The sequence below is a fragment of the Triplophysa rosa genome, linkage group LG2, assembly GCF_024868665.1.
Source record: "Triplophysa rosa linkage group LG2, Trosa_1v2, whole genome shotgun sequence".
NCBI classification, from domain to species: Eukaryota; Metazoa; Chordata; class Actinopteri; order Cypriniformes; family Nemacheilidae; genus Triplophysa; species Triplophysa rosa.
Genome location: NC_079891.1, coordinates 22,999,433 through 23,023,061, shown reverse-complemented (window position 1 = coordinate 23,023,061; position 23,629 = coordinate 22,999,433). Strand labels below are relative to the sequence as shown.

At 39.3% G+C, this 23,629-nt stretch overlaps 3 protein-coding genes across 8 annotated transcripts; 2 read left to right on the top strand and 1 right to left on the bottom strand.

The window, feature by feature from the left end:
• On the top strand, positions 1-4,309 carry uap1l1 (UDP-N-acetylglucosamine pyrophosphorylase 1, like 1). Of its 2 annotated transcripts, none has more exons than XM_057359775.1 (9): positions 1-483; positions 552-756; positions 865-1,040; positions 2,246-2,418; positions 2,592-2,785; positions 2,953-3,093; positions 3,179-3,364; positions 3,627-3,693; positions 4,024-4,309. In XM_057359775.1, exons 1-9 carry the CDS (start codon positions 195-197, stop codon positions 4,111-4,113), a joined length of 1,521 nt encoding a protein of 506 aa, XP_057215758.1. In that variant the 5' UTR covers positions 1-194; the 3' UTR covers positions 4,114-4,309. The 2 variants fall into 2 exon arrangements, with proteins under 2 accessions (XP_057215758.1, XP_057215764.1); XM_057359781.1 differs by having other exon boundaries at positions 381-483; positions 563-756.
• A 181-nt stretch (positions 4,310-4,490) lies between these two features.
• Positions 4,491-8,166, top strand: zdhhc12b (zinc finger DHHC-type palmitoyltransferase 12b). Its single transcript, XM_057360045.1, has 5 exons — positions 4,491-4,911; positions 5,185-5,324; positions 5,593-5,685; positions 5,775-5,941; positions 6,116-8,166. Exons 1-5 carry the CDS (start codon positions 4,815-4,817, stop codon positions 6,429-6,431), a joined length of 813 nt encoding a protein of 270 aa, XP_057216028.1. The 5' UTR covers positions 4,491-4,814; the 3' UTR covers positions 6,432-8,166.
• Positions 8,167-8,194: 28 nt separating this feature from the next.
• Positions 8,195-23,289, bottom strand: pkn3 (protein kinase N3). 5 transcript variants are annotated; one of them, XR_008964892.1, is made up of 23 exons: positions 23,013-23,289; positions 21,296-21,572; positions 19,597-19,751; positions 18,075-18,204; positions 17,356-17,507; positions 15,854-16,070; positions 15,448-15,630; positions 15,175-15,284; positions 14,401-14,544; positions 13,113-13,188; positions 12,662-12,827; positions 12,370-12,463; positions 12,210-12,283; positions 11,666-11,735; positions 11,492-11,583; positions 11,122-11,298; positions 10,898-10,960; positions 10,727-10,803; positions 10,502-10,644; positions 10,200-10,307; positions 10,038-10,118; positions 9,174-9,668; positions 8,195-8,984 (listed from the first exon to the last, which is right to left on the bottom strand). XR_008964892.1 is itself a non-coding variant. In XM_057359648.1 (22 exons), exons 1-22 carry the CDS (start codon positions 23,031-23,033, stop codon positions 9,468-9,470), a joined length of 2,811 nt encoding a protein of 936 aa, XP_057215631.1. In that variant the 5' UTR covers positions 23,034-23,289; the 3' UTR covers positions 8,195-9,467. The 5 variants fall into 5 exon arrangements, 3 of the variants coding, with proteins under 3 accessions (XP_057215631.1, XP_057215648.1, XP_057215656.1); XR_008964893.1 differs by having other exon boundaries at positions 8,195-8,913; XM_057359648.1 differs by having other exon boundaries at positions 8,195-9,668.
• Positions 23,290-23,629: the final 340 nt, after the last annotated feature.

Below are 23,629 nucleotides of genomic sequence, written 5' to 3'. Positions count from 1 at the left end.
TTCCGAAATGACTCCTGTAAACTAAATAACATTCATTGACAGTAGTTCTCTGTCATCTCACCCATTTCATTCCGCTGCAGCGGTACAATATGTGTATTTTACAATCTGTACTTTGAAAACACATCTAGATTGATCTGAGTCGTGTTGGGGTTTGTTATCACATCATTAATGTGTTACTGTTCCAGTAGAGAAAAATGATATCGTTCGAGGAAGCTAAAGCGAGGTTGGAAAGTGCAGGACAGAGTCATGTGTTACAGTTTTGGGCAGAAATTTCTGCAGATGACAGGAGTGCGCTACTGGAGGAAATATGTCAGCTCGAGCCGAAGGAGTTACTCGAGCACTGCCGAGCTGCTGTAGCGGCTGCGAGCCGACACTCGAGTGCTGATGTTCGGCTGGACGCGCGGATGGAGCCCGTTGCTCCGGAGTTCATTGGAAGTGTGCGTAAAAGTGACAAAGAAACACTGCAGATGTGGAATGACGAAGGTACAGCGGCAACAAATGATTTTTGCACATAGTCTAAAAGTACAAAGTACTTTTTATTTTATTTTCAGGGTTGTTGCAGATTTCACAGAACAGAGTGGCTGTTTTGCTGTTAGCTGGTGGTCAGGGGACGAGACTTGGGGTGTCATATCCCAAAGGAATGTACAATGTTGGGCTTCCTAGTGGAAAAACACTGTACCAGATCCAGGCTGAGCTTATTCAGAAGGTGCAAGAGCTGGCCAATGAGAAGCATGGCTGTTTGTGTACAGTTCCCTGGTAGGTCTTTTCATTTACAGTTCCTTCATCAACAACTTCTACGTTACAAAAAGAAAATGACAGAAACACATACACACATGTGCTCTTACTGTTTTCATGACGTAACAGGTACATAATGACCAGCGAGTTCACCCTGGGACCCACAGAGAAGTTCTTTAAAGATAATGCCTACTTTGGCCTTTGTCCATCCAACATGGTCATGTTTGAGCAGAGGATGATACCAGCCGTAGGTTTTGATGGGAAGATCATTCTGGAGAAGAAAAACAAAATAGCAATGGCACCAGGTTAGAAGTTATTAGGTTATAAGTTTAGACAGAACTAAATTAATTGTCACAGTTTTCAAATAATTAAAGTGATAGTTCGCCCAAATATGAAAACTGTGTCATCATTTACTCATCCTTTTGTCACTTCAAACCTGTACGATTGTTTCTTTAGCAAAACACAAAAGAAGATATTTTTAAGAATGTTGGTACCGGCACCCATTCACTTGCATTGGTTTTGCGTTCATACAATAGAAGTGAAAGGGTGCCTCAGCTGTTCGGTTACCAAATTTCTTCAATATACTGTATCTTCTTTTGTGTTCTGCAGAAGGAAGAAAGTCATACAGGTTTGAAATGACAAGAGTGTGAGTTAATGATGACAGCATTTTCATCTTTTGGGTGAACTATCACTTTTTATCGGCCCTTAATCATATTTGATAGGTGTAGTGCACTTAACAACAGCTGTAGCAAGGATGTTTTGCATAATTTATATTTTAAAGTCACCATGAAATGAAACAGGAAAATTCTAAGTGTTTTACACAGTGTTTCAATGATTATTATAAATGATTTATCCATGCACACCATTATTTTTTTTTAAATTAATTTGCACTTGTAATCTTTAACCAAAAGCATTAAGCTCCTCTCAACAACAACTCCACATGACGTCAGCAACAAAAAAGAGGTAGGACTATGCTGACTGTCCAGTGGCCAGGCATTTTGACCCCCCCTCCAGGCCCAACATACAACAAACCAATCAAAAAGGGAAGGGCAAAATTTCAGAAGCCGTTTCACTCGGATATACGTCACGATACGGAAAAGAAGTAAATCACAACTTCCGTTTCATGGTGACTTTAAGTAGGGCTGTCGCGATTCATTGCATCCAGAATAAAAGGTTGTGTTTACATAATATATGTCAGTGTATTGTGCATATTAATTTTGTATATATAAAAACATTCACATACATGCAAATATTGAAGAAAAATTGAAAATATAAAAATGTATAAACATTTACATATCATTTTTTAATTATTGGTAAATACTGTATAAATAAATACATCTAAATATTTCCTATGTTTTTGTGTTTATAGATACAAAATTATTATGCACAGCACACAGACATATATTATGTAAACACAAAATTAGGGCTGTCAAATGATTAATCGCCATTAATCGCATCCAGAATAAACGTTTAAGTAATAAGACTGACTTATTCTTCATGTGCTCTTCAGATGGAAATGGTGGCCTCTATCGCGCCCTAGTGGACAACAAGATTCTAGAGGACATGGAGAGAAGGGGGGTGGAGTATCTTCATGTGTACTGTGTGGACAACATCTTGGTGAAGCTGGCAGATCCGTTCTTTATAGGCTTCTGTGTAAATAAAAGAGCAGACTGTGGTGCCAAGGTGAAAAAATGCCCTCATCTTTATTTAAGCCCATTATTTTTAGGTCACTCAAAAGCTTATCCATACCCATAGTTTTACATCAAATAATACAGAAAGAGTTCATCCTTGAAATATGGATTAGATAGTGTTGTGTCTAGATTGAGTTGCTTTGTTTGTCTTTTTTTTCTTATCAGGTGGTGAATAAAGCTTATCCTGCAGAGCCTGTTGGAGTGGTGTGTCGTGTGGATGGTCTGTATCAGGTAATAGAGTACAGTGAGATCCAACCAGAGACTGCAGAGCTGCGAGACCCTAGAGGAGAGCTTCTGTTCAGTGCTGGAAACATCTGTAACCACTTCTTCACCAGAGGCTTCTTACAGGAAGTAACAACGTATGTCAGCAACATACTTTTTACACATTATACATAATATAGTACATTGGCTTTTTCTTCGTGAGTAAGGGCTGCTTTCTATTAAATTATAGTATTCATGTATTAACAATTACTGTTAGCACACAGTCATTTGGACCTTTACAATAATAATAATTTTTTTCTCTTAGAAATTTTGAGGGGCAGCTAAAGCAGCATGTGGCTATTAAGAAAGTGCCATTTGTGGATGGAGAGGGGAACCTGGTGAAACCCACCAAACCCAACGGCATCAAAATGGAGAAATTTGTCTTTGACGTCTTTCAGTTCTCAAAGTGAATTTTATAGCCATTTTCATTTCGGCGCTGAGACAAGTTTGGGTATTGCCATTGCTCTTACTGCTCTTCTCTTTTCATGCAGGAAATTTGTCGCATTTGAGGTGTTGAGAGAGGATGAATTTTCACCCCTGAAAAATGCTGATGGGGCACCTCTAGACACACCAACTACAGCCCGCCGGTCCTTGTTATCACAACACTACCGCTGGGTTTTGGCAGCTGGTGGGAACTTTACGGATGAGCAGGATAAATCCATCGCCTCAAAACACAGGTAGTGAAACACTATTAAAAGTCAGATAGGGTATGTTGCCTATTTCACAACAATAGCTAGATTTCTAGTTCACTACACAATATCTCTAGAAATTTGTAATATTCTTTACCTTTAGATTATGAATCTAATACTTTTCGACTGGTTAGCCTCAAAAGAAGATATCCTACCATGCAGAAAATGATACGTTGTGAGGAAGTTCTTAAGGATGGACAACAGGGGGCAGAGTTTGTGCTGACCGACTTATATTTCTGTTTTTTAACAGTATGGCACAGAACGAAGAGCCCCCAGCAATCTGTGAAATCTCTCCTCTGGTATCATACTTTGGTGAGGTAAGTAGTCGACACATGATGTTTTCTTGCCAATAATATTCAGAGTGTTTGCTTCTTATTGAATTTGATGATTAGAATAAAAGAGCCGGTTGCTCAGGTTTTTACACAAAAGCGTAATATCAAAGTTTTGGGGAGAATCATGCATAGAGAAATTGATTGAACAAAATAAGGCACAACTGTCCCCAAAACAGTTGGGACAGTTTAAAATGATAATAAATTGTTCCTGCTTCTGGAGACCCCCCCCTCTCTCTCTCTGACCATCTCTTGCTGTCCTTTGTCGTACCCTTACTGAGACATGGGGATATACTGTCACTCTTTCGTGTTTTACAGGGTCTGGAGAAGCTGCTGAAACAGAAAAACCTGAAGTCTCCATTTTATCTTGATGTGAATGAAGCCAAGAATCTTTTGCAGACCACGTAGTGTTTCACATAATCATGTTATGCTCCAGCATGTTAAAGGAAGTCAAAGGGATGTTTACAAATCTGTTGTTAATCCATCAAAAAACACACAAAATATTGTTTTTATATCTGAATTACTGTAACTCGTGATGAAAGAAATGACTTTTGTACCATTGTGGAAAATAATACATGCACAATAAATCACTTTTTGATTTCTATCACTTTTTGTACACGTCCTAAATTTTATCACACCTTACAATAGCAATAATATCAAATATGATCTTAAAATTCAAATAATGTGTGGCGTCTTACAGTGTTTGGCTTTACGTTTGCGTTCCAGAGGAGAGGTCACGTGACCGCAGCTGACCAATAGGAAACGTGACATGTATCCTACTCCTGTCTGACCAGCGAACGGAATCAACAAGCTTATTATTAGAGCGCAAGAAACGCCGCAAGTCCAGCGCTTGGCTTGCATAACACTGCTATACACTGGATGTGCAGCTTACGAATGTGCATGCTAGGCTAAAAAATAAAATTTCGTCAAAATGGTTCTTGTTGTGGAATTTGCTGTAGGATGCGTATCACTGACAGCTGGAATGTAACGGGGGTTCTTATGAGCTGGCTAACCTAGCTAGCTGCCTATAGAAATCCGCCAGCGTGAGAATAACATGCATTCGGGCAAACGGCAGATGCGCGCTTAGATGTTTATTGAAGTATGCTAGGATGTTTAAAAATGTGTTCGGATCAGGATTTCTGGTGAGGACAGCTCATGTCATCTTGACATGGATCATAACGTTGATTCTCTTCCTTCACGACACCGGTAAGTGCTCATATTACCTCCTGATCAGACCTGACTTCATGTAGACGTGTAACTGTATAGCGAGAGAGTAGCTGTAATGTACATAATACTGCCTCCCACCTGTACCATAACTGAGTGCTTTAATTTCAGTCCTACACCCACAGATTTGAACTATTTTAATCTGGTGCACACTCTTTTCTATTTGTGTATACTATAGTCTGTTATTCTTTACTATTTATGCTCTGTTATACTCCATCCCATTATATTTTATTGTCTTATGTTGCTTCCACGCAGACCTCCGCAAACAAGAGGAGACTGGGGAGCTCACACTGCCAGTTCTGTTTGTCCTGCTGGTCCTGGTGTCTGTGTTGCTGTACTTTGCAGTTTCACTCATGGATCCTGGTTTTGTACTGTCTGATGACTGTGATTTGCAGGTCAGTTCATAGAGACATCTATATGCTGTACATGCCATGCGCCCTGAAGGGTCATCATTTATTTGCCCTTTTGTCTTGGTTTTGTTTGGTTACCAACATTCTTCAAAATATCTTCTTTTGTGTTCCGCTTAAGAAAGAAAGTCACACAGGTTTAAAATGACATGAGGGTGAGTAAATGATGACAGAATTTTCATTTTTGGGTGAACTATTCCTTAAAGATGGCATCTATAAAGACTAAATAGACTCAATAAAAAATGCTGTATTTCAGTTCACACTTGGCATCACAGAGGAGACACAGGACATGATTCCTCAGGCCACTAAATCCTTACGACTGCGGCGCTGTGGACACTGCCTGGTACAGGTGCGTCATTCCTAATATGGTTGAGATGCACATTTATCATATATTTGTAAGAATAAACTTGAATTGATGAAATATGTTGATTGTTCTAGCAACCCATGAGATCTAAACACTGCCAGACCTGCCAGCACTGCGTGCGGCGTTATGATCATCACTGCCCCTGGATAGAGAACTGCATTGGGGAGAGAAACCATCGCTGGTTTGTGCTTTATCTGGCTGTCCAGCTTGTGGTCTTATTGTGGGGATTGTACATGGCCTGGTAAGTAAGGTTATATATTATGTAGATTTGCTTGGCAAGACTCATTAAGTATCTGCTTAAAGGGATAGTTCACCATAAAGGAAAAAATATGTCTCTCTCAGTGGTTATATGCAATGGAGTCCAATGTTGTTTGGTTAGCAACGGTCTTTAAATGGACTCTCTTCTGCTGTACAGGTCAGGCTTTAGTCATGCCCCCACCTGGCAGCTATGGTTAAGGACCAATGGTGTGCTTCTGGGAGCCGCAGCGGTAGTGGCCGTGCTGTCTTTGACCGTGCTTCTCCTCTTGGGGTCTCACCTGTACCTGGTATCTCTAAATACCACCACGTGGGAGTTCATGTCTCGTCATAGAATCTCTTACCTCAAGAATTGTGGCACAGACGAGAACCCTTTTGACCGCGGGACCCTGCGCAACCTGTGGGGCTTCTTCTGCGTGTGGAAACCTGTGGTTTGGGAGCATGTGTATTTCAAGCAAGGCAATGAACCCATTTAATTCACAATTCTACCTGGAAGTCATAGCTACAGTAACAGGTAACTTGTTCAGTGGTTCGGTGGAAACTGAATTTGCCGTACTCCTTCCTTTAAGTTCCATTTTGAAAGTGATATATTCTTCAAGTGCATGAACTTTGTAGTTGCAGTGTGTGATCAGTTTTTTTGTTAGGTACGTTGGAATGATGAGCGTTTTTATAACCAGTGTTTTTATGTGGATACTTTGCCCTGATACAGTAGTACTTTGAAAGTTTGTCTGTGCTGATTTTGCACATTTTAATAGCAAAAGAAGAACAAAAAGCACAAGATCACAGCAGCGTTTTAGAGCTGTAATGTGGTTTATTATTAATGCAATACGGTGAGATGACTTCAGCCAGTCGTTTTACAGAATTTTCTGCTCCATCTGATTATATTTTATTTACAAAGTTTTTCTCACTCATTAATGTTAGAATAAAGCTGTTGGACAAACTGAATATCAATATATAGTTTGTTAGCATACCTCTTTTATGATGCCTAACATGACATGAGCAGATGGTATCATAATTGTTACCGTAATTCAGCAATGATTGCGCAAACATTTCATGTTAAAGCTGCAATCTGTAACTTTTGAAACATAAAATTGTACCATGGCAAAATCACACCCAAAAGCTCAAATTAGAAATCATTATTATGTGCTTACTTTTGGGAATTGGGTTAAGGCAGAGCCATTGAGAGAGAGAGTTGCGTCAACTCCATTGACTCCAATGGAACAATTTTTTCACAGCAATGGCGGTTCATGGAGGCTCTCAATAGTTCCCGGAAGTTACTAGTAACGCATGGCGCTGCGGCTAAACAGACCGATTGTGACGAAATTGAACCCATTTAAAGACGCAAGTCATTTAATGAATAAAAAAATGTATGAAATTTAAAGAGAAAACGTAACAACACTGATTTTAGTATTTGATTAATAACAGATTTGTGTTTATTTTGAATAAAAAAACATTACAGATTGCAGCTTTAATGTACTAGAAATGCCTCTGGTGGTATACTGTATACATATTTTTACAGAACTTTCTATTATGCTAGATGCCCCCTTTGAAGATTTTAGACAGGGTAATGCGAAGTTGTTTATATAGCACTTTATATATTAGTGAACTTTCAATGTGCTAGTAATGTTATTTTATACAAAAGTATCTATTGTACAAATTTGCACAAAAAATTATTGTATAAAAACTATTGTAGTATCTCACTTGTACAAAGGACATCATCATCTCAATTTCACTCACTGAACAGATGACACTACACCCAGAGAAATCAACACATTAAACAAATATGGAACATAATCAGTGCAGTAATGTTCAACATTACATTTTTATAAACAGGGTCTTTCCTATTACACATGAGCCTCTTTAAGACGCAAGTGCATTTGAATTAACATTCCTACGACTGTTAGATTCCAGTTTGTATTGCCAGTGCATAAAGCTGTTTTGTTGGTTCAGTACAATACAGTCCATTCTTTTTGTTAAAATGTCCTCATTGCAATATATGAACACGAAAAGCAATAATTATTTTTTGCTTTGTAGTTTTCTCAATGTCTTTGAATCGCTTCCATAAATTTTGCACTTCAGTGTTGTACGTATCAGCATTATTGCTGAAATTTTATGGATGATTTGCGCCGTTTTTATCAATATTGTTATGCAATATTTTTTGAAGATGTAATATTTTGTAACTTCAGTACTCAATAAACTGAACAAATGTGGTCACATTGTATTTTATTTTTTAAAAATACATTCATAACCTTCATTTACATTGACTTATATTTATTTTGTCCTTCATACAATTCATAGAAATGGCAAGTTTATTTAAATATTTTAGTGTCATTTTTGTTCACAGTGTAACTTACCAGCAGTAAACCACATTGACATACTCAGTGAATCAATGATGGTCTGATGTAGTCAAAAGAAAATACAGACAAACATTAAAGAATGAACAACTTGAATATACAGCTCTGAATCACCTAGTATTCATGATTACCATTATGTTTATCTTAGCAAGTCAAAGTGCTAACTGTATCATGCCAAGAATATGATTAGCCTAATTCAATTGGTCTTGAACCGTATGTACATGTGTACAGAGGAGATATACAGAAATACAGGACAAGTTGCCATTTGCAGCTGACCAAGACATCTTTTAAGAACAATTAAGTGTTGGATTTGGGAAGAGACAAGCAACATTTATCTGGGGCACCAATCCTAAATCAAATCCCGATTAGGGACAACCAGAGATGAACATTTTCAGTCACATGAAACTGTGATGGTTTAACATGAACATACATGACATACACAAAGCATAGAAATGTTCGCTCCGATAGTTGCAGTGTAGAATTTAAGGAGCTTACGATTCTCCAGCTGCGTTGATTGCTCAGATCAGCACTACATCAGAAATCCTTAAAAACTGAGCTAGAAGAGTTTGTCCCCCGCTTGATCTCAGCCTGATGCATTCTTCATCTGTTCAGTAACAGTGCAAGTATATTTTGGCATTAAAGTTCAGTGTAACAGGAAGACTTTCTTTTGAACAGCTGGACAAACCACAAATAAACAACTGATGACTATAAACATCACAAAGAAAGTATCGCAGACGACAAACAGTACAAGTTCCAAAAAAGCAAAAACAACTTTTTGCACATTTAACTGTACTTATGAAAACACAGAAAACAGGGACAGCGATGGGCAGTTAAAAGCTTGTTAGCAGAACTGAGCTTACTCACAGTGGTGACTGAACCTTCTCGTTTACCGAGACGGTCGCAGTGCTCCGGTCGTGCGGTTTTCCTTCATTTTAAAGACCAGCTGGTCTCTGGACTGTCTTTGGAGCTCAAGCACACAACAGCAGCCATGTTACACGAAAAGCACACAGCAGCCTTTTAAGGGTGACATGGAGCCAGCTTTACTTGACTTGACTCCATAACTGTAGAGTGAAGGGAGGGAAATTGGATAGAGAAGGAACGAGGGGCGAGATTGAGATTTGATATGGCACGACTCCTTCAAGTGTGATCGAGCGGAAGTCAGTGCAGCGCGGAAAAGTCAAAGTCTGCGAAGAACTCCTGCTGCTCAGCGGTGAGGAAGAACGGAGTCTGTGGAGGAGTAAGGACTGGCTTCAGGCGTGTGAACTCTTCGTCGAAGTTACTGACGTCTCCTGGGCTTTTAATTGGCGGAAGGAAGGGAGGTTTGACTCTTTTGGCCAATAAAGCCTCCCAGTCTATGCCCTGGTGGATGCAAAAGAGAGCAGTGCTTATGAAAAGGGAAGTCTTTAAGTGTCGGTTCACCCAGATGAAAATTCTGTCATCGTGTTTTCAGCTTATTGTTCCAAACCTGTTTGACTGTCTGTCTTCGGGCTTGTCAGGCCCGGTTTGACATCAGTGATGTCAATCATGATTAATGCATTCTCTTTTTTTGTAACCAATCATGGTGCAGCACATTCAAATCAGACAAATGAGATTTGAAAGCCATTGTGGAAGGGAATCATTTAGACGACTATACATGTTCATTTACAGGAAACACGAGGATAAGCAAATGACGACACATTTTCGGGTGAACTATCCCTTTAAATACTTTGTGAAGTTAATCGTGGTTACCTGGAAGAATCTGTGTCTCTTCACTTCATTAGCATCTTGCTCTCCTGCCCCTATTCTTCTTTCAGGGTTCTTCTGCAGCAACTAGCGTGAGATGACACGATGTGTCAGATCTCATAAGAACCACAGTTTCGTTACATTTTACAGCGAGAGATGAGGTATTACCTTCTGGATAATGGAGACTGACTCAGGGGAAAGAAATCTCGGGTAGCGCACTTCATCATTCACGATGCTGTCAAACACCTCTTCTTCATCATCACCAGGGAATGGGGACTGGTGGAAACAAAGGAAGACAAATATAATGCATAAAAAAAATGCACTGATTAATCCAACAGTACGTTCTATTACACAATAATGAACAGTTACAGCGAGTTTATTCCCTCATTATAATTTGAAAACATGCAAACTGAGTGTACACTGTATAGTATGTTAGAGTCAGGTGTACTGTTTTAAGTTTCAATACTGACCTCTCCCACTAACATCTCATAGATAAGCACGCCCAGACCCCACCAGTCCACAGCACGGGTGTAGGTGCTGTCTGTCAAAACCTCTGGAGCCAAGAACTCTGGTGTGCCACAAAAGGTTGATGTACGATCGCCATGTCCCATACCTGAGTGGGGGAAAAACTCACTGCATAAATATCACAAAATGAGGTGAAATATGCTTACAAAATCAAAACAAAAATCATGTACCTTCTTTGCAAAGCCCAAAATCTGCGATTCTCACAAAGCCATCAGAATCCATCAACAGATTGTCTAGCTTTAGATCTCTAACAGGGAGGACAAAACTCATACATAAGATGACATGTATTATTTCTATAAAAAACAGGGATTTTAGTTGAAGTTGGGTAATCGTGTATGTACCGATATACAATTTTGTTCTGATGCAGAAACTCCAGGCCCAGTAATACACAAGCAGCATAAAACCTGAAAGTGAAAGCCTCAGTTTATTATAGTCACAGCCAGTGCAATGTGTTAATGCTAAAAATATACATTCAGTGGGTAAACATCTCATGTGAGTGAATGCTTATGTAATACTTATGTAAACACTCCAATTAAAGAGACAGTGGCTGTGTTTGTGTGTGTACCTGGCCTGTCGCTCAGAGAAGATGTTGTTATGTATGTGGGTCATCAGGTCTCCTCCAGATGAATACTCCATCACGAAGCACACATGGTCAGGTGTCTGGAAGCACCCATACAGGTTCACCAGGAATGGATGACGAGACACGTTGATGGTCTCGAAAATTCGCTTTTCACACATTAAACTGTAAAGAATGAAGTCAAAACACAGTACCCATTAAAGGATATCTATGTTAAACTGCTCAGTTCCGGCTGCTCAAAATCTACAGGTTTATTTCAGACTTAAAAAGTGGTTTAGGTCATATAATGCAAAAGAACGAAAACATCTCATCCTGCTACGTTCAACACACAGTAAGACATTGAAATGCAGAACATCACCTGTCCACTTCATCCCGGGTCACCACATCTCCTTTCTTCAGGGCTTTGATGGCATAAAGTTTGCCAGTCCTCTTGAACTCAGCCAGCAGGACCTTATATGAGATACAGCAATGACATTGAGACGACTGCACCATCCAGAATCTGATTACAGTAAAGGACAACTGCAGGACTTACCTTTCCAAAGTGCCCTCTTCCTAAAACGGAAATGCAGTTAAATTCCTCCATCTGCATCCCCTCTTTCCTCCTGTGAAACAGGATATAGGATATATACACAACAGACAGTGTGAAAAAGAGCAAAGAGAGGAGGGAGAGTTGCATCCTACCTACTGTATGATACAGGAATGTATGCAAATGACAAAGTAAAAAACACAAGATCAGAGTGATATTACTATGCAGTAAAATATATATATTTGAAGAGTTTGGTTCCAAAATGAGATAACTCCGTTTTTAGAATTTTTCAAAAATCATGTTTTTCTTATTGTGCATTCAAATTAATTTTAAACAAACTGCAGTTGGTTTGTTTTCATTTAAGCCATAACAACTCAAAAAATACAGCGAACTAACACAATAAAAACATAACATAATAAAAAACCTTATTTTTGAAAAAACATTTAAACAGAGTTATCTCATTTTGGAACCAAACTCTTCATTTTTTTTATCATTGATGCTTGTCTTAAAAAGCTCTACTGATACATGTCTAACCAACAGAATGACTTACCGAGGTGTCGGCTGGGGAGCAGGCCTGCCTTTGACAACATGGTGATCCTCTGAGAGGCTGCCTTTGGCAGGAGTCTAGTAAATACATTCAGAAACACATCATTACACCTTTAGCTTGACCAAAGCAATAGAAAAATACAGGATGCAAGATGTTTCTGTACCGCAGAAAGTGATGTGTCAGTGGTGGGCAAGTGGATGCGTGGTGGCTTGGCAGGACGCTCCTCACTGAAGTTGAGTTTAACCACTGCTGAGTCTCTGTGATGAACAGCCAAAACACTCAGATTTTAGATTTGAGAAATTCTTAGGCTTTTCATGTTATTACCGCTGCCAATTTTTTAAATGCACATTTACATATAAAAAGAGAATGACTTAATTTAACAAATCTGAAACTATTAAGCTATTATTAAAAATGTATCCAGACTAATATCTGTGGGACACGTGTATATGTCTCACCCAGAAGGAGGCGTGGATGCAGATGGAGGGGACATGGGCTCAGAGCCGGGCAGCGGCGGGCTCAAAGCGGTGACATTACTGTTGCAGGGGGGTAGCACGCTCATCATCAGACGTCCCCACGTGGCAAAGTTCATATTCATCTGAGCTGCCCGCAGAAAATTCTTCCCTGAGAACGACATTAAATCAGCTACAGTTAATTGTCATTACTCAGAAGCATCTTTGTTAAGAGCTGCACTTACAGTATAACACAGCATTGTCTAAACTCATTGTTAACTCCATTTTGTGGCAATTAAATGATTTGGTGTTACTGACTCAGGGCAACCACATATTTGAAAACAATCCAGTGATTAGAAGAACAATCAATCATATATAATTCATGAGTCAGGAATTACATCAGTCCTACAAACCCTTTAGAAAGAGAATACAGGAGAAAATGTGAGGTCAAGCACACCTTTTTCTTTGGGGAAAATTCGTTTCTGTCTCTGTAGTTTAGGATGCCGCTCGATGACGGGGTTGATGAATCTCACCTGCGATCAAACAGCACGATAAACAGCTGACTAGATTTAATACATCAGGTTTCTATGAAACAAAAACCAACACAACCTATACACCACTTTGCAAGCACATCCGGTTTCAGTTTTTATTCTTTTTTATCTTACATAATTGAATCTTAGAATTCTATACTTGTTTAACATTTTAAATCAGTTCTAAATATTCTGTTGGTTGTATTTTGTTCAAACGTGTAGTTAGGGCTGTCACGATTATGAAATTTGACTGACGATTAATTGTCTGATAAATCATTGCGATTATGACGATTAATTGTCTGTTTTAGGGCTTTGGCGATTATGACGATTAATTGTCTGTTTTTGAGCTTTGACATTTAATTCTCATACATTTTTGATTCAGCGATTGAAACGACCATATTGTTCTGAATACAAGACTATGTTTTTTTATTGGAAATACATCGAAAAAAATTGGGTCATCATATATTTAAGGTTTAGGCTTTTACCTGTCAATAATACAACCGCCAAATACTTGTAAATTAAGTAAATTGATCAGGTGTGAATTGAAGCCACCATTAAAATACTATCAGTCATAGAAAAGCTTCTAGTCTGTTTTTTTCTCACTTGCAAGACTACAATAAAAGTTCATTTCTATGTTAATGAAATTTTGGTAGACTGGTTTTCACACTGAGATTTGCTTAAATAATATTAAATTGTACTGCAGGTAATTTGTATGTTTTTTTTTTTTTTTAAGTGATTGTGTTGTGGTGGTACATTTTACAAGTATTACCATGCTTTAGTAACCATATATACACTAAAATATGCAATATGCAGATGCACTACAGCTCCCCCTAGTGTCTTCTATAGAGATGTGCGATAATTGCGATGATCTGAAACCATCGCGATGAGGTCAAACAATCGCGATGAGACAATTATTTAATAATCGTGACAGCCCTAGCGATGCGTCTGTACACCCCCATTCAACGGCATACAGAGCATATATAACGTTATCTCTGTTCCAGACATCTCAGTTAGCCTACTAATCATCATGAAGTTCTCTTTTGCGTCTTGTATATGTTTTTATACTGNATTATTTAATAATCGTGACAGCCCTACGTGTAGTGTTAAAGAACTGAAAGAGGAAGTTCTTCTGGACCAGCGTTGTTTACGTCATCCATGGTTCTGTGTTGTGACTTGCTTTGACTCAAGGATGAAGGTGTACAGGTGCTCTCTCACCTCTGTGAACAAAGTGCCCTGTGGCTCCAAGTAAAGGCACATGCCGTGCCGCTGGTTGTCTAGGAAATCTTCTAAACGCAGGAACTTCACGGCACACAGGGATCTCCAGTCTCGCCAGTACACCGCAATCTCCAGCTCTCGAGACTGCAGGGGCCAAAGATCATGTGAGGGGAGAAACATTCGTTTTAGTCCCCTAATACCTCAGAGTGGTCTTAACATTATTTTTACATTATATGGTGACTGACAAAGTAAAAACTGGCACACGCATTTCATGTTTATAGGCAGTCAAAAGAATCACGGGTGCAGAGCTACTCATACTAGAGAGCCAAAAGTTGACGATTACAGACAGAAAGCAACGGTAAACACTTTACTATTAAGAAAGAAGACTGTGACAAGTGCTGCCGTTATAAAAAACAAACTACTGGTCATGCTAAATCCACTGTGAGGGAGATGGAGACTGACTCGGCCAGTATTCAGGCCACATGCCCAAAGGGTGAGCAAAAGATTACAGTAATGTTGAGGGATTTAGATGTGGATTACTATGGAGGCGGCTGATTGAGCTCTGGAGAGTAAAGCCATGTTAATGAAGGTGGGGAAAAGCCTTTAGCCAAAGGCATTCATGGGCACTTTCTGTAAAACAGATGTGGTGGTTACTGTTGCTCGGGCTGATTGACAGCTACAAATGGCACATTTTAAAAGCTCTCCAGCTCCAACATGGAACTTGAAAACCTTAAATGACCAAATACGACTATGAAATAAGCAGAGGGTACTGACCCGCTCGAGTTCGATGCTGAAGCACTGATCCCAGGCCTCCTTACTCAGCAGCCGCCAATGTGTTCGACCAACTATCTTATTATCCACTTTTAATACGGCGCTGATCTCATCTGGGGGGAAAAAAAGAGTCAATCAAAAAGAACAATACATTAAATACTGTTCATTTTAGAAATAAAGCACCTATCAATCTCAGATGTTCAAATTATTTAAAAATGCATTTATATTTTACACTAAAATTCATTCATTCATGTATTATAAGACTGCAAGACTCACAGGAGAGCTCATCAGTCTTAGGGGTTTTGCCGTTGGTGCTGCGGGTGGAGAGGCCGGTCCTCATCCGAAGCGATTTGGACTCAGATGGACTCCCAGGGGCCGAAGCCATTCCGCTCACCCGACAGCGGCCCGGTACCGACTCCAGCAGGTCCTGACAACCCATCAGTCTGACCTCCAAACGCCCTAGAAACACAATACACACAGGTCATTCACAAACTAGTGGACATTTACAAAATAATTACATCTACAATCAGAATCACACACTACACATACACAAGCAGTATAAAACTGGCATCACTTCACTACTTATTTATAAATGTCTGAAGTGTCCATTGAGACTTTCCAATCACACATCTTAACATCAAAACATTTCTTGCAATCCTAATCATTTCAACGGTGTTAATACCAGTCAGGCTGGCCGGTTTAAAGAGCGAAGAAGATGCCGAAGACGAAGAGCGCAGGCGATCTCTTTGCAGCCCTACGACAGGCGAGGACCCCACTGTCAGCTCCTCTTTAATGGCAGCTCGCTTGGGATGGTCGTGTGAAAGTTCTCCGAGCCTCTGCTCCAGGGACAAGCGCAACAAGTCCAGTTTCTGAGAGGACTCCTGCAAACGGGCCTGAGCCTGAACACAAGAAGAGATGCACAAAACAATGATATCCAAATTCAATTGCATTCCATTCCGTTCTGTCTGTTAGCACTTAAAATTCAAAAACTGCACAAGATCTCTACCAGCCCACCACAACAAATAAACCCCCATCATAATAGACATCACATGCATTGTCTATACTACAACCTGCCCGCTTCATAATGAATTCATATATAATATTGACTCTCATTGTATTCTGATATGCCATAAGCAGCCATTGCAAACTAAGGCAGCGCTTTTAAATTACCCAATAAATCTGATATGTGGAGTGATCTGATGGTCAAGAAACAGGAGACTAGAACCAAGAAGTCTCGTATTCAAAATCTGGATGAACAAACATTTTACAGTCAATAAACACATTAAAGAGAATGATTAATTGCAATTATTATGCGATTTAACTCGCATGATTAACCTGTCCTGTACAGTGCTATTAGCAAAACATACACTTCTGGTTGCCCATGTTTGGCTACAAGGAGGTATATGGTGTACTGTACACACTTATTACACATCCAGGATCTACTTGTGGCTTTATGGGCGGGCTGGACAAAGTCAAATCTTTTTTACAAGCTAGTTTGAGCAACCTACCCAACAAGAAAAATCCATTTCACCATCCATCCATGAGTCTTACTGAGAAATCATGTACTACTTAAAGATCACATTGTTCTCCAAACAACATTCTCTACAAAATATAATCACGTCCACGTTTATCTTCAGGGAAATAGCACTAGCATTGATTCATGTCTAAGATTTTTGCATTTGCTTTGCATATGGTTTCATTCAGTATGTTTGCACAGATAAGTCACCTCTTAAAATGCGAAGTTTGACAGAATGAGGAGCGTTCTAATCTGACTGTTGCGAATGAAGTATAATGTCACAGTTGAGCCGAGCGGAGTTAGCTTGCAGCGAACCCGTACAGCATATTAATGATCTCATATTTCAAGAGGTTAAGAAGAACAGAAGGCATTTACACACAAGCCTAAAGGTGCAATAGCAAAAAAGGAACAAAATAATTCTATAGATGATTCATGTTAAACTATAGTAAAATAATGAAAAACAAAGCAATTAAAATGACTAAACAAACTGCGATTATATCTCAGACTGAATGAGTACTCTGTAAGTTCCTGACATTCAATACGTCCCAAAGTCTTAAACTTCCCTCTAAATCTGAACATCCTAATTCACTGTTCCATCTCAATGCATCTCTCATCTTTGTTTGTTTGCTTTTGAATAGCCTTGACTTCAGACACGCGTAGTAACTCACTTCGCCAAGTGCACGTCGGTCCTGCACTTTGCGTACGCCGAGCTGCTTGACCACATTTTTCGCACCTTCCGCCACAGCTGCCTCGATCCTTAAATGATGCCTAAGCTCCTCCACCCGCAGCTCAAGGGGACTTATTGTCTCAGAGGGGCGACCTGCACAAAAACAAATCAACCTCCGTGTCTTTGACTTGAAGTCTACATTATCATGGTAAATACATAGCACGAACAAACAAAAAAACTCACAAACGTATGAATGCTATGACCCACAACTCACACTTCGGGTTTTAAAGGAATAGTTCACCCAAAGATTTTAATTCTGTCATCATTTACTCACCCTCAGACTGTTCCAAACCCCATACATTTCTTTGGTCTGCTGAACACAAAGGAAGATATTTGGAAGAATGTAAGTAACTAAACAGATCTCATCCCCCATTGTCTCCCATAGTATTTATTTTCCCGACTATAACAGAAAATGGGGGATGAGATCTGTTTGGTTACTGACATTCTTCCAAATATCTTTCTCTGTGTTCAGCAGAACAAAGAAATGTATACAGGTATGGAACAATCTGAGGGTGAGTAAATGATGACAGAATTTTCATTTTTGGGTGAACTATCCCTATAAGGGACATAATGATTTCCAAGATTCTCATGTAAACACTTTTATAATAATCATGATTCCTACTTGTTCTCCTTTCTCACAGGCTAAAAACGCTTGCTCACCCTCTGGCTGTGCGGTCTCTCGCTCTCCTTCTCTGGCCTGGGTGACTTTGACAATCTGCATGCGGAGCAGCTCGATTTTCGTCTTGCTATCCTGCAGCATCTGCTGGGCTGTGGATAACATCTTCCGATCCTGCGGAGTGAAAACAGGTGATAAGTGAGATATCTACATATTGCATTCAAAGCTAAACTTAAAAAGACAAAGACAGAAACTGGCATTCAAAGACATTGATATTAATAAATAGGCCATATAAACAGCTCCCCCCAACAGGTCACCAATTTATCAGTGTTTATTAGCCTGTGCTGCTGTACATTTCATAAAAACCAAGCAGGTGTGACCACACCCCACCACACAAACACAAACAATGCAGACTATGCCATTTCTCTCCAGAGCTTTTATGAGCCGTATCATTACAGTCACAGAAGTGCCAGAGCGCATATATCCCGATACATTATGTAAATGAGAGAGATTGCGACATCCAAGCGGCACGGCTCTCGTAGAGACTTCAGAAGTAAACAATCCTGCAAACGTGTGACCTGCAGAAAAAGGACAGAATAAACGGTACCGTCCATAGCGCTCTCCCCCTCTCAATGCAGCTTAAAAGCTCATCCGTCATGTTTCGTGAACTTTCAGGTGGCTGTATGACATCCCCTTGTTCCTCCTTGACCCCCATCAGACGCTTCCCCCTGACACGTTTCTCCTTCCGTCCTCAGACCTGCTCATGCCGTTAGTTCCAGTAAAGCAGACACGGAGCACCACGTTTCGTCCCGATCTAGGATCAGCATCCGAGAAGCAGTTCCATTCCTCATTATTATCGTTCTGCTGTCCTTGCATTCCACTCGCCGCTCCCCTCCCTCTCTCACATTTGTTCTTTCTCTACGGTGTTCACAGATCTCTTTCCACAGGAGTTAGCTACCTCTGTGCAACTGCTGCTGCTTCTGTTTTGCCCTGCCTGGCCGGCCCAAACCTGAATTCTTCTGCATTGGCTGACGCAAAGTCACATGGGCTGCTGCTGTCGCCAGGCCCAGCACAGGAGAAACTGAATCAGTACCAGCGAGCGCTTCCTCTTCAAACCACACAATCGGAAAGCGGTGATGCTTGAGTGCATTTGTCTGTAAGTGTCTCAAGTAGGTGTGTGTGCGTAAGATCAAGGCTCAGTACTCAAGCTGTCTGGACCCAACACAGACATAAATCACCGAGCCGCCAGCACAACGTGTTCTCAGGCAGACACAGCAGCATTATCAATGCTCTGAATGATAGAAACGCACATGCTCGGAGAATAAGTGGCAAATACAATCACAGCTAGCTAGAGGTCATGGACCATTACTCTAAAAGGGACATAAAGAATGCGAGTCACGCAAGACAATGGGGGGAGGAGAAGGTGGAGACTTGGGACCTTCTTTGTGGCTGCGTTATTATCCCTCATAGTCATTTGGCAGCAACCCAAACTGCCTGGTAGAAGACGCGTTAATCATCGTTAATATGCAAAAGATGACAAAATAGGGTCGCAGGGGAGCTTCTTACCTTCACAGAACTGTAAGCATAAGTATGAATGATGTTTTCAGCCCCTTGTTTCACTTTGAGCTCCATGGTAAGCTGCTTTTTCAAGGTACGGACATGACTGCCCAGGGGTGATGTGACCTCTTCCCAGTGGCATGGGTCTGGAGAGGTGGCATCATCTGGACCGAGCAAGAAGAATATGAAACATCGTGGCAATACAATGATTTTAAATATGATTCAGAAACATAAAAATCTATCATAATAAAAATGACTGTATTCTCTACCTTGCACAGAATAATTTTAACATAGGAATTAATTCTTTTTGCAATTTATTACATTTTCTGCGGAAAACCTCATTACTGTAACATGATATGTTGTAATTAAAATATTCTGAAAAAATAATTGAATGCCCTACAAGATATTTTCAAAAAAAGTTGACAGAAAATGTAAAATAAAAATGAAATAATTGTGGGGAAAAAAGAAGTATCCACAATTGATGTTCTCATCCTCTGTAACACTGTTAAAGGACTGCTTGCGCAAACACAGCTCTTTACATTAAGCTTGATTTTGTTTCAAGTAACACATTTGCCTGTATCTTCCAAATGGCTAGCAGGTTAAGATTTCTTTATATTTCTATAGTTAAAAGTGAAATATTCTCTTGTTGTACTGTGTAAACAACAATATTGTTGTTATCAGCATGTTATCATTACCGTTACAGGTAGTTTTACACATTTAAAAAATGTTACATTTATATTTTTCTGTAAAATTATACTACATTAGTGTCCAATTATGTATGATGAGTAAAATTGCTTAGGCATCATAGCTACTCTTTTTTTTTAGCAAAACATGCTTTGGTATTGACATTTTTAGACTGTTACAGTAATGACATTTTTTAAGGTCTTGTTTCGAAAAAAAAAAAATCAAAAGTGTTTAAGTTTTGAAATCATTGCCTAAAAAGGAAATTTGTTGATGCAAGTATCTTTAAAAAAAATCAAGCTTGACATCTTGGAAAATATTATACTTGCACTATAAAATGAGCAAGACACAGGCCCGGTTTCACAGACAGGGTTTAGCTTAAACCCGGACTAGCCCTTAGTTAAATTAGGATATATAAGATATTTTTATATAAAAATGCCCTAGTAAAAAACATTACTGGTGTGCATCTTGAGACAAAACAATGGCGCTGACATACTTAAAGATGTTTTAAGGCGAGCTATTTTCAGTTAAGACTGCTCAAACATTCATTTTAGTCTGGGATTAGCCTTAAACCTTGTCTGTGAAACCGGGCAACAATGTTATAAAAAGTTAAACTTGGGATTTCCAAAGGTTATTTTCTTCCACCACTTCATCTTTTGTAGTTTTGGTTCCTAGCCACGCTTGCTCACTGGGGGAATACTAACTGATTAACAAATACAATAATAATCTTGACGTTCCGTGGGTGCAACTATTTGTATGGGGTCATGTACCGACCCCAGTAGTATATACATTCTGTCTAAAAATGTAGAAATACATTTTTAGACAGAAAGGAAAGAAAAATAATACCTAAAAAATGAATATGATGATAATAACTGAATGAGTGATAATTTTATACCTTCGAAGTATTGAAAAAGGAGGTCAAATTATCAATCAGTTGAAATCTTAAAATATATTAACACCAGACTTAATATTAATTATCAACACAATAAAAACTATGATCTCATGACTAGATCATGTCAAGTCTCACCTGTCACAGTCTCTTTCTGTGTGGCCATAGCACGTGCATTTAGTTCCTGGAGCTCCCAATGGAGCTGCTCCAGCTTGCGGCTGGAAGCTCTAAGCTGACCATCAACATCAGCTGCGTTCTTGCGGTTGGTCACTGCCCGTCGCAGTCTCTCAGCCGCCTCCTTGATCTTCAATTCCCGCTGGATCTCCTGACGGAGAAGGGCAATTGCATCCTCCACACGCTGCTGAAACTCAGGGTCCATGAGATCACCATCTGCCAGACCCCGCAGACAGCTGCTCTGTGGTGTTTGAGTGCAGAGAAATTAAGAATGAATTAAATGTAAAAAATAAAATGCATATACAGGCCACAACATGCTACAAGTTTTCGACTGCATGTCAGCGTGATGACAACTATACGACACATCGATCAGTTAAACTAAGACAAGAAAACTCTAATAATCACTAATCAAATAAGCAAACTGAACATCATTGTTTGCATGGATAAAAACCAGGCTGCTTATTATGCGCATGCCACTGATGTCATCTGAAACACACATAGCAACTGGAGCCATAAACGCAGATAAAGACATGTGGAAAATAAGGCTATAAATACAGTGGTTTGGCAAAGATAAATGAGGGAGAAAAAAGGAAAAATACATTTGTTGCACATTTAGCAGAGAAACATTGACAGAGAGGTAACAATGGCTATATTCTTCTCAAACTGATATTCACTCAATCACACATAGAGGGCGCTGTTTTACCATTTTTCCACATTTTTAAACCAATAAGAAAAAGTCTGAAACTAAAATCTAATCAATTTCTCCATATATAAATATTTTACGCCATATGATTAAAAGTAACAGTAGTAACAAACCTTCTGTTAGAGTTGCACTTATACACCCGTTAAAACTTTTCAATCATTTAGGTTAAAAAAGAACAGAGACTGTCATTCACCACTGTCACATCATCAACCCAGCAGTAACCTGTTCTAGCTTACATCACAAAACATGTAACGTTAAAGGTTTAGACTTTTAGACAATTGTATGTACCACTCTCAAAAGAAAATGTTACACATCACTTTAGTTAAGTTAAAGGGATACTTCACCCAAATATGAAAATTCTGTCATAATTTACTCACCTTCAAGTGTGAGTTTTTCCAAATCTGTATAAATGTCTTTGTTCTGATGAACACAGAGAAAGATATTTGGAAGAATGTTTATAACCAAACAGATCTTGCCCCCATTGACTCCCATAGAAGGAAAATTACTTTATCTTTTTTTTGTTCTGTTGAACACAAAAGAAGACATTTTGAAGAATGTAGGACAACAAACAGTTCTGGGGCACTTTTGACTTCCATTGATTTGGATCAACTCGAAGGTGAGTAAATGATGATTGAATTTTCATTTTTGGGTTTAGTATCCCTTTAAGTCACTCTCAAGCTTATAGTGAGGAACAAGAGAAAGCCAAACTTGTCAAACTCGTTCAACCTGAAAACCTTAAAGCGATATTTAATTAAGGCCAGGACTATTTAAATGACTTGAAAATACTATCTTGTAAATTATCCATTGATTTTTGCGTCTTACAGATCAACTGAAACTGTTACAAACAGCTAAACAGAACTCACCCATAGCAATGTAAACGAGCAAAAAACAACATTCACAAAATTTTGACTTTATAACAAAACTATTCATAACTACATCAGTTAGGCTTGAGTAAAAAATGTCTATTTTGTTTTATACCTGTAGCGTCACACCCGACATCGTGCACTGCTGTCCGTCAAGTGACGTCCCGACTAACCGATTCCTCGCTCGCGCTGTCTGCTCTGGCTCAAGCGGCGCCCGATTGAGTGACACTAGAAATCATATCCAGATCTCCAACGGAATCTGAGAACACCGTTCAAAAGGGGAAAAGGTTGTATGTCCTTCTGTTACACAGAAAAATGGAGGAGAATACAAGTGTCCAACTGTCAGCTGGGTGGCTAGACGGCTCTCGAGTTACCGGTAGTTTTTATGGAAGTTTTTCTTTGCCTTTCCCATTTCCTGAGGTTTGAAAAAGCTTTCGCCGCCTCCCTTTTCAATGATTGGCCAACCGTGCTGTCAGTCACAAGCGTAGCATCTGACGTAATTCCAATAGCGTAAATTATAAAAAATTATTTAACATCCAATAATAATGACATAGCAAAGGTTCTTTGAGACAAATAATTACAGAAAATGTACCAGCAAAGTGTATTGTTATCTTATCTGTCAAAATTAGCAAGAATAATAATGACAAACGTTTATGACAAATCTATTGATACAAATTAGACACTAAAGATAGATACTCTACGTCCTCTAAGTGCTAAAATGACAGAGCAGCA

Coding starts and splice junctions, on each gene's coding strand:
- uap1l1 (XM_057359775.1), top strand. CDS start 195: ATGATATCGTTCGAGGAAGCTAAAGCGAGGTTGGAAAGTGCAGGACAG. Junction 3,365..3,626: donor TCCATCGCCTCAAAACACAG/GTAGTGAAACAC, acceptor GTTTTTTAACAG/TATGGCACAGAACGAAGAGC. Junction 3,694..4,023: donor TGGTATCATACTTTGGTGAG/GTAAGTAGTCGA, acceptor CGTGTTTTACAG/GGTCTGGAGAAGCTGCTGAA.
- zdhhc12b (XM_057360045.1), top strand. CDS start 4,815: ATGTTTAAAAATGTGTTCGGATCAGGATTTCTGGTGAGGACAGCTCAT. Junction 4,912..5,184: donor TCTCTTCCTTCACGACACCG/GTAAGTGCTCAT, acceptor GCTTCCACGCAG/ACCTCCGCAAACAAGAGGAG. Junction 5,686..5,774: donor GTGGACACTGCCTGGTACAG/GTGCGTCATTCC, acceptor TGATTGTTCTAG/CAACCCATGAGATCTAAACA.
- pkn3 (XM_057359648.1), bottom strand. CDS start 23,033: ATGTCGGGTGTGACGCTACAG. Junction 11,736..12,209: donor GCTCCCCAGCCGACACCTCG/GTAAGTCATTCT, acceptor CCTGTTTCACAG/GAGGAAAGAGGGGATGCAGA. Junction 9,669..10,037: donor AGAGACACAGATTCTTCCAG/GTAACCACGATT, acceptor TGCATCCACCAG/GGCATAGACTGGGAGGCTTT.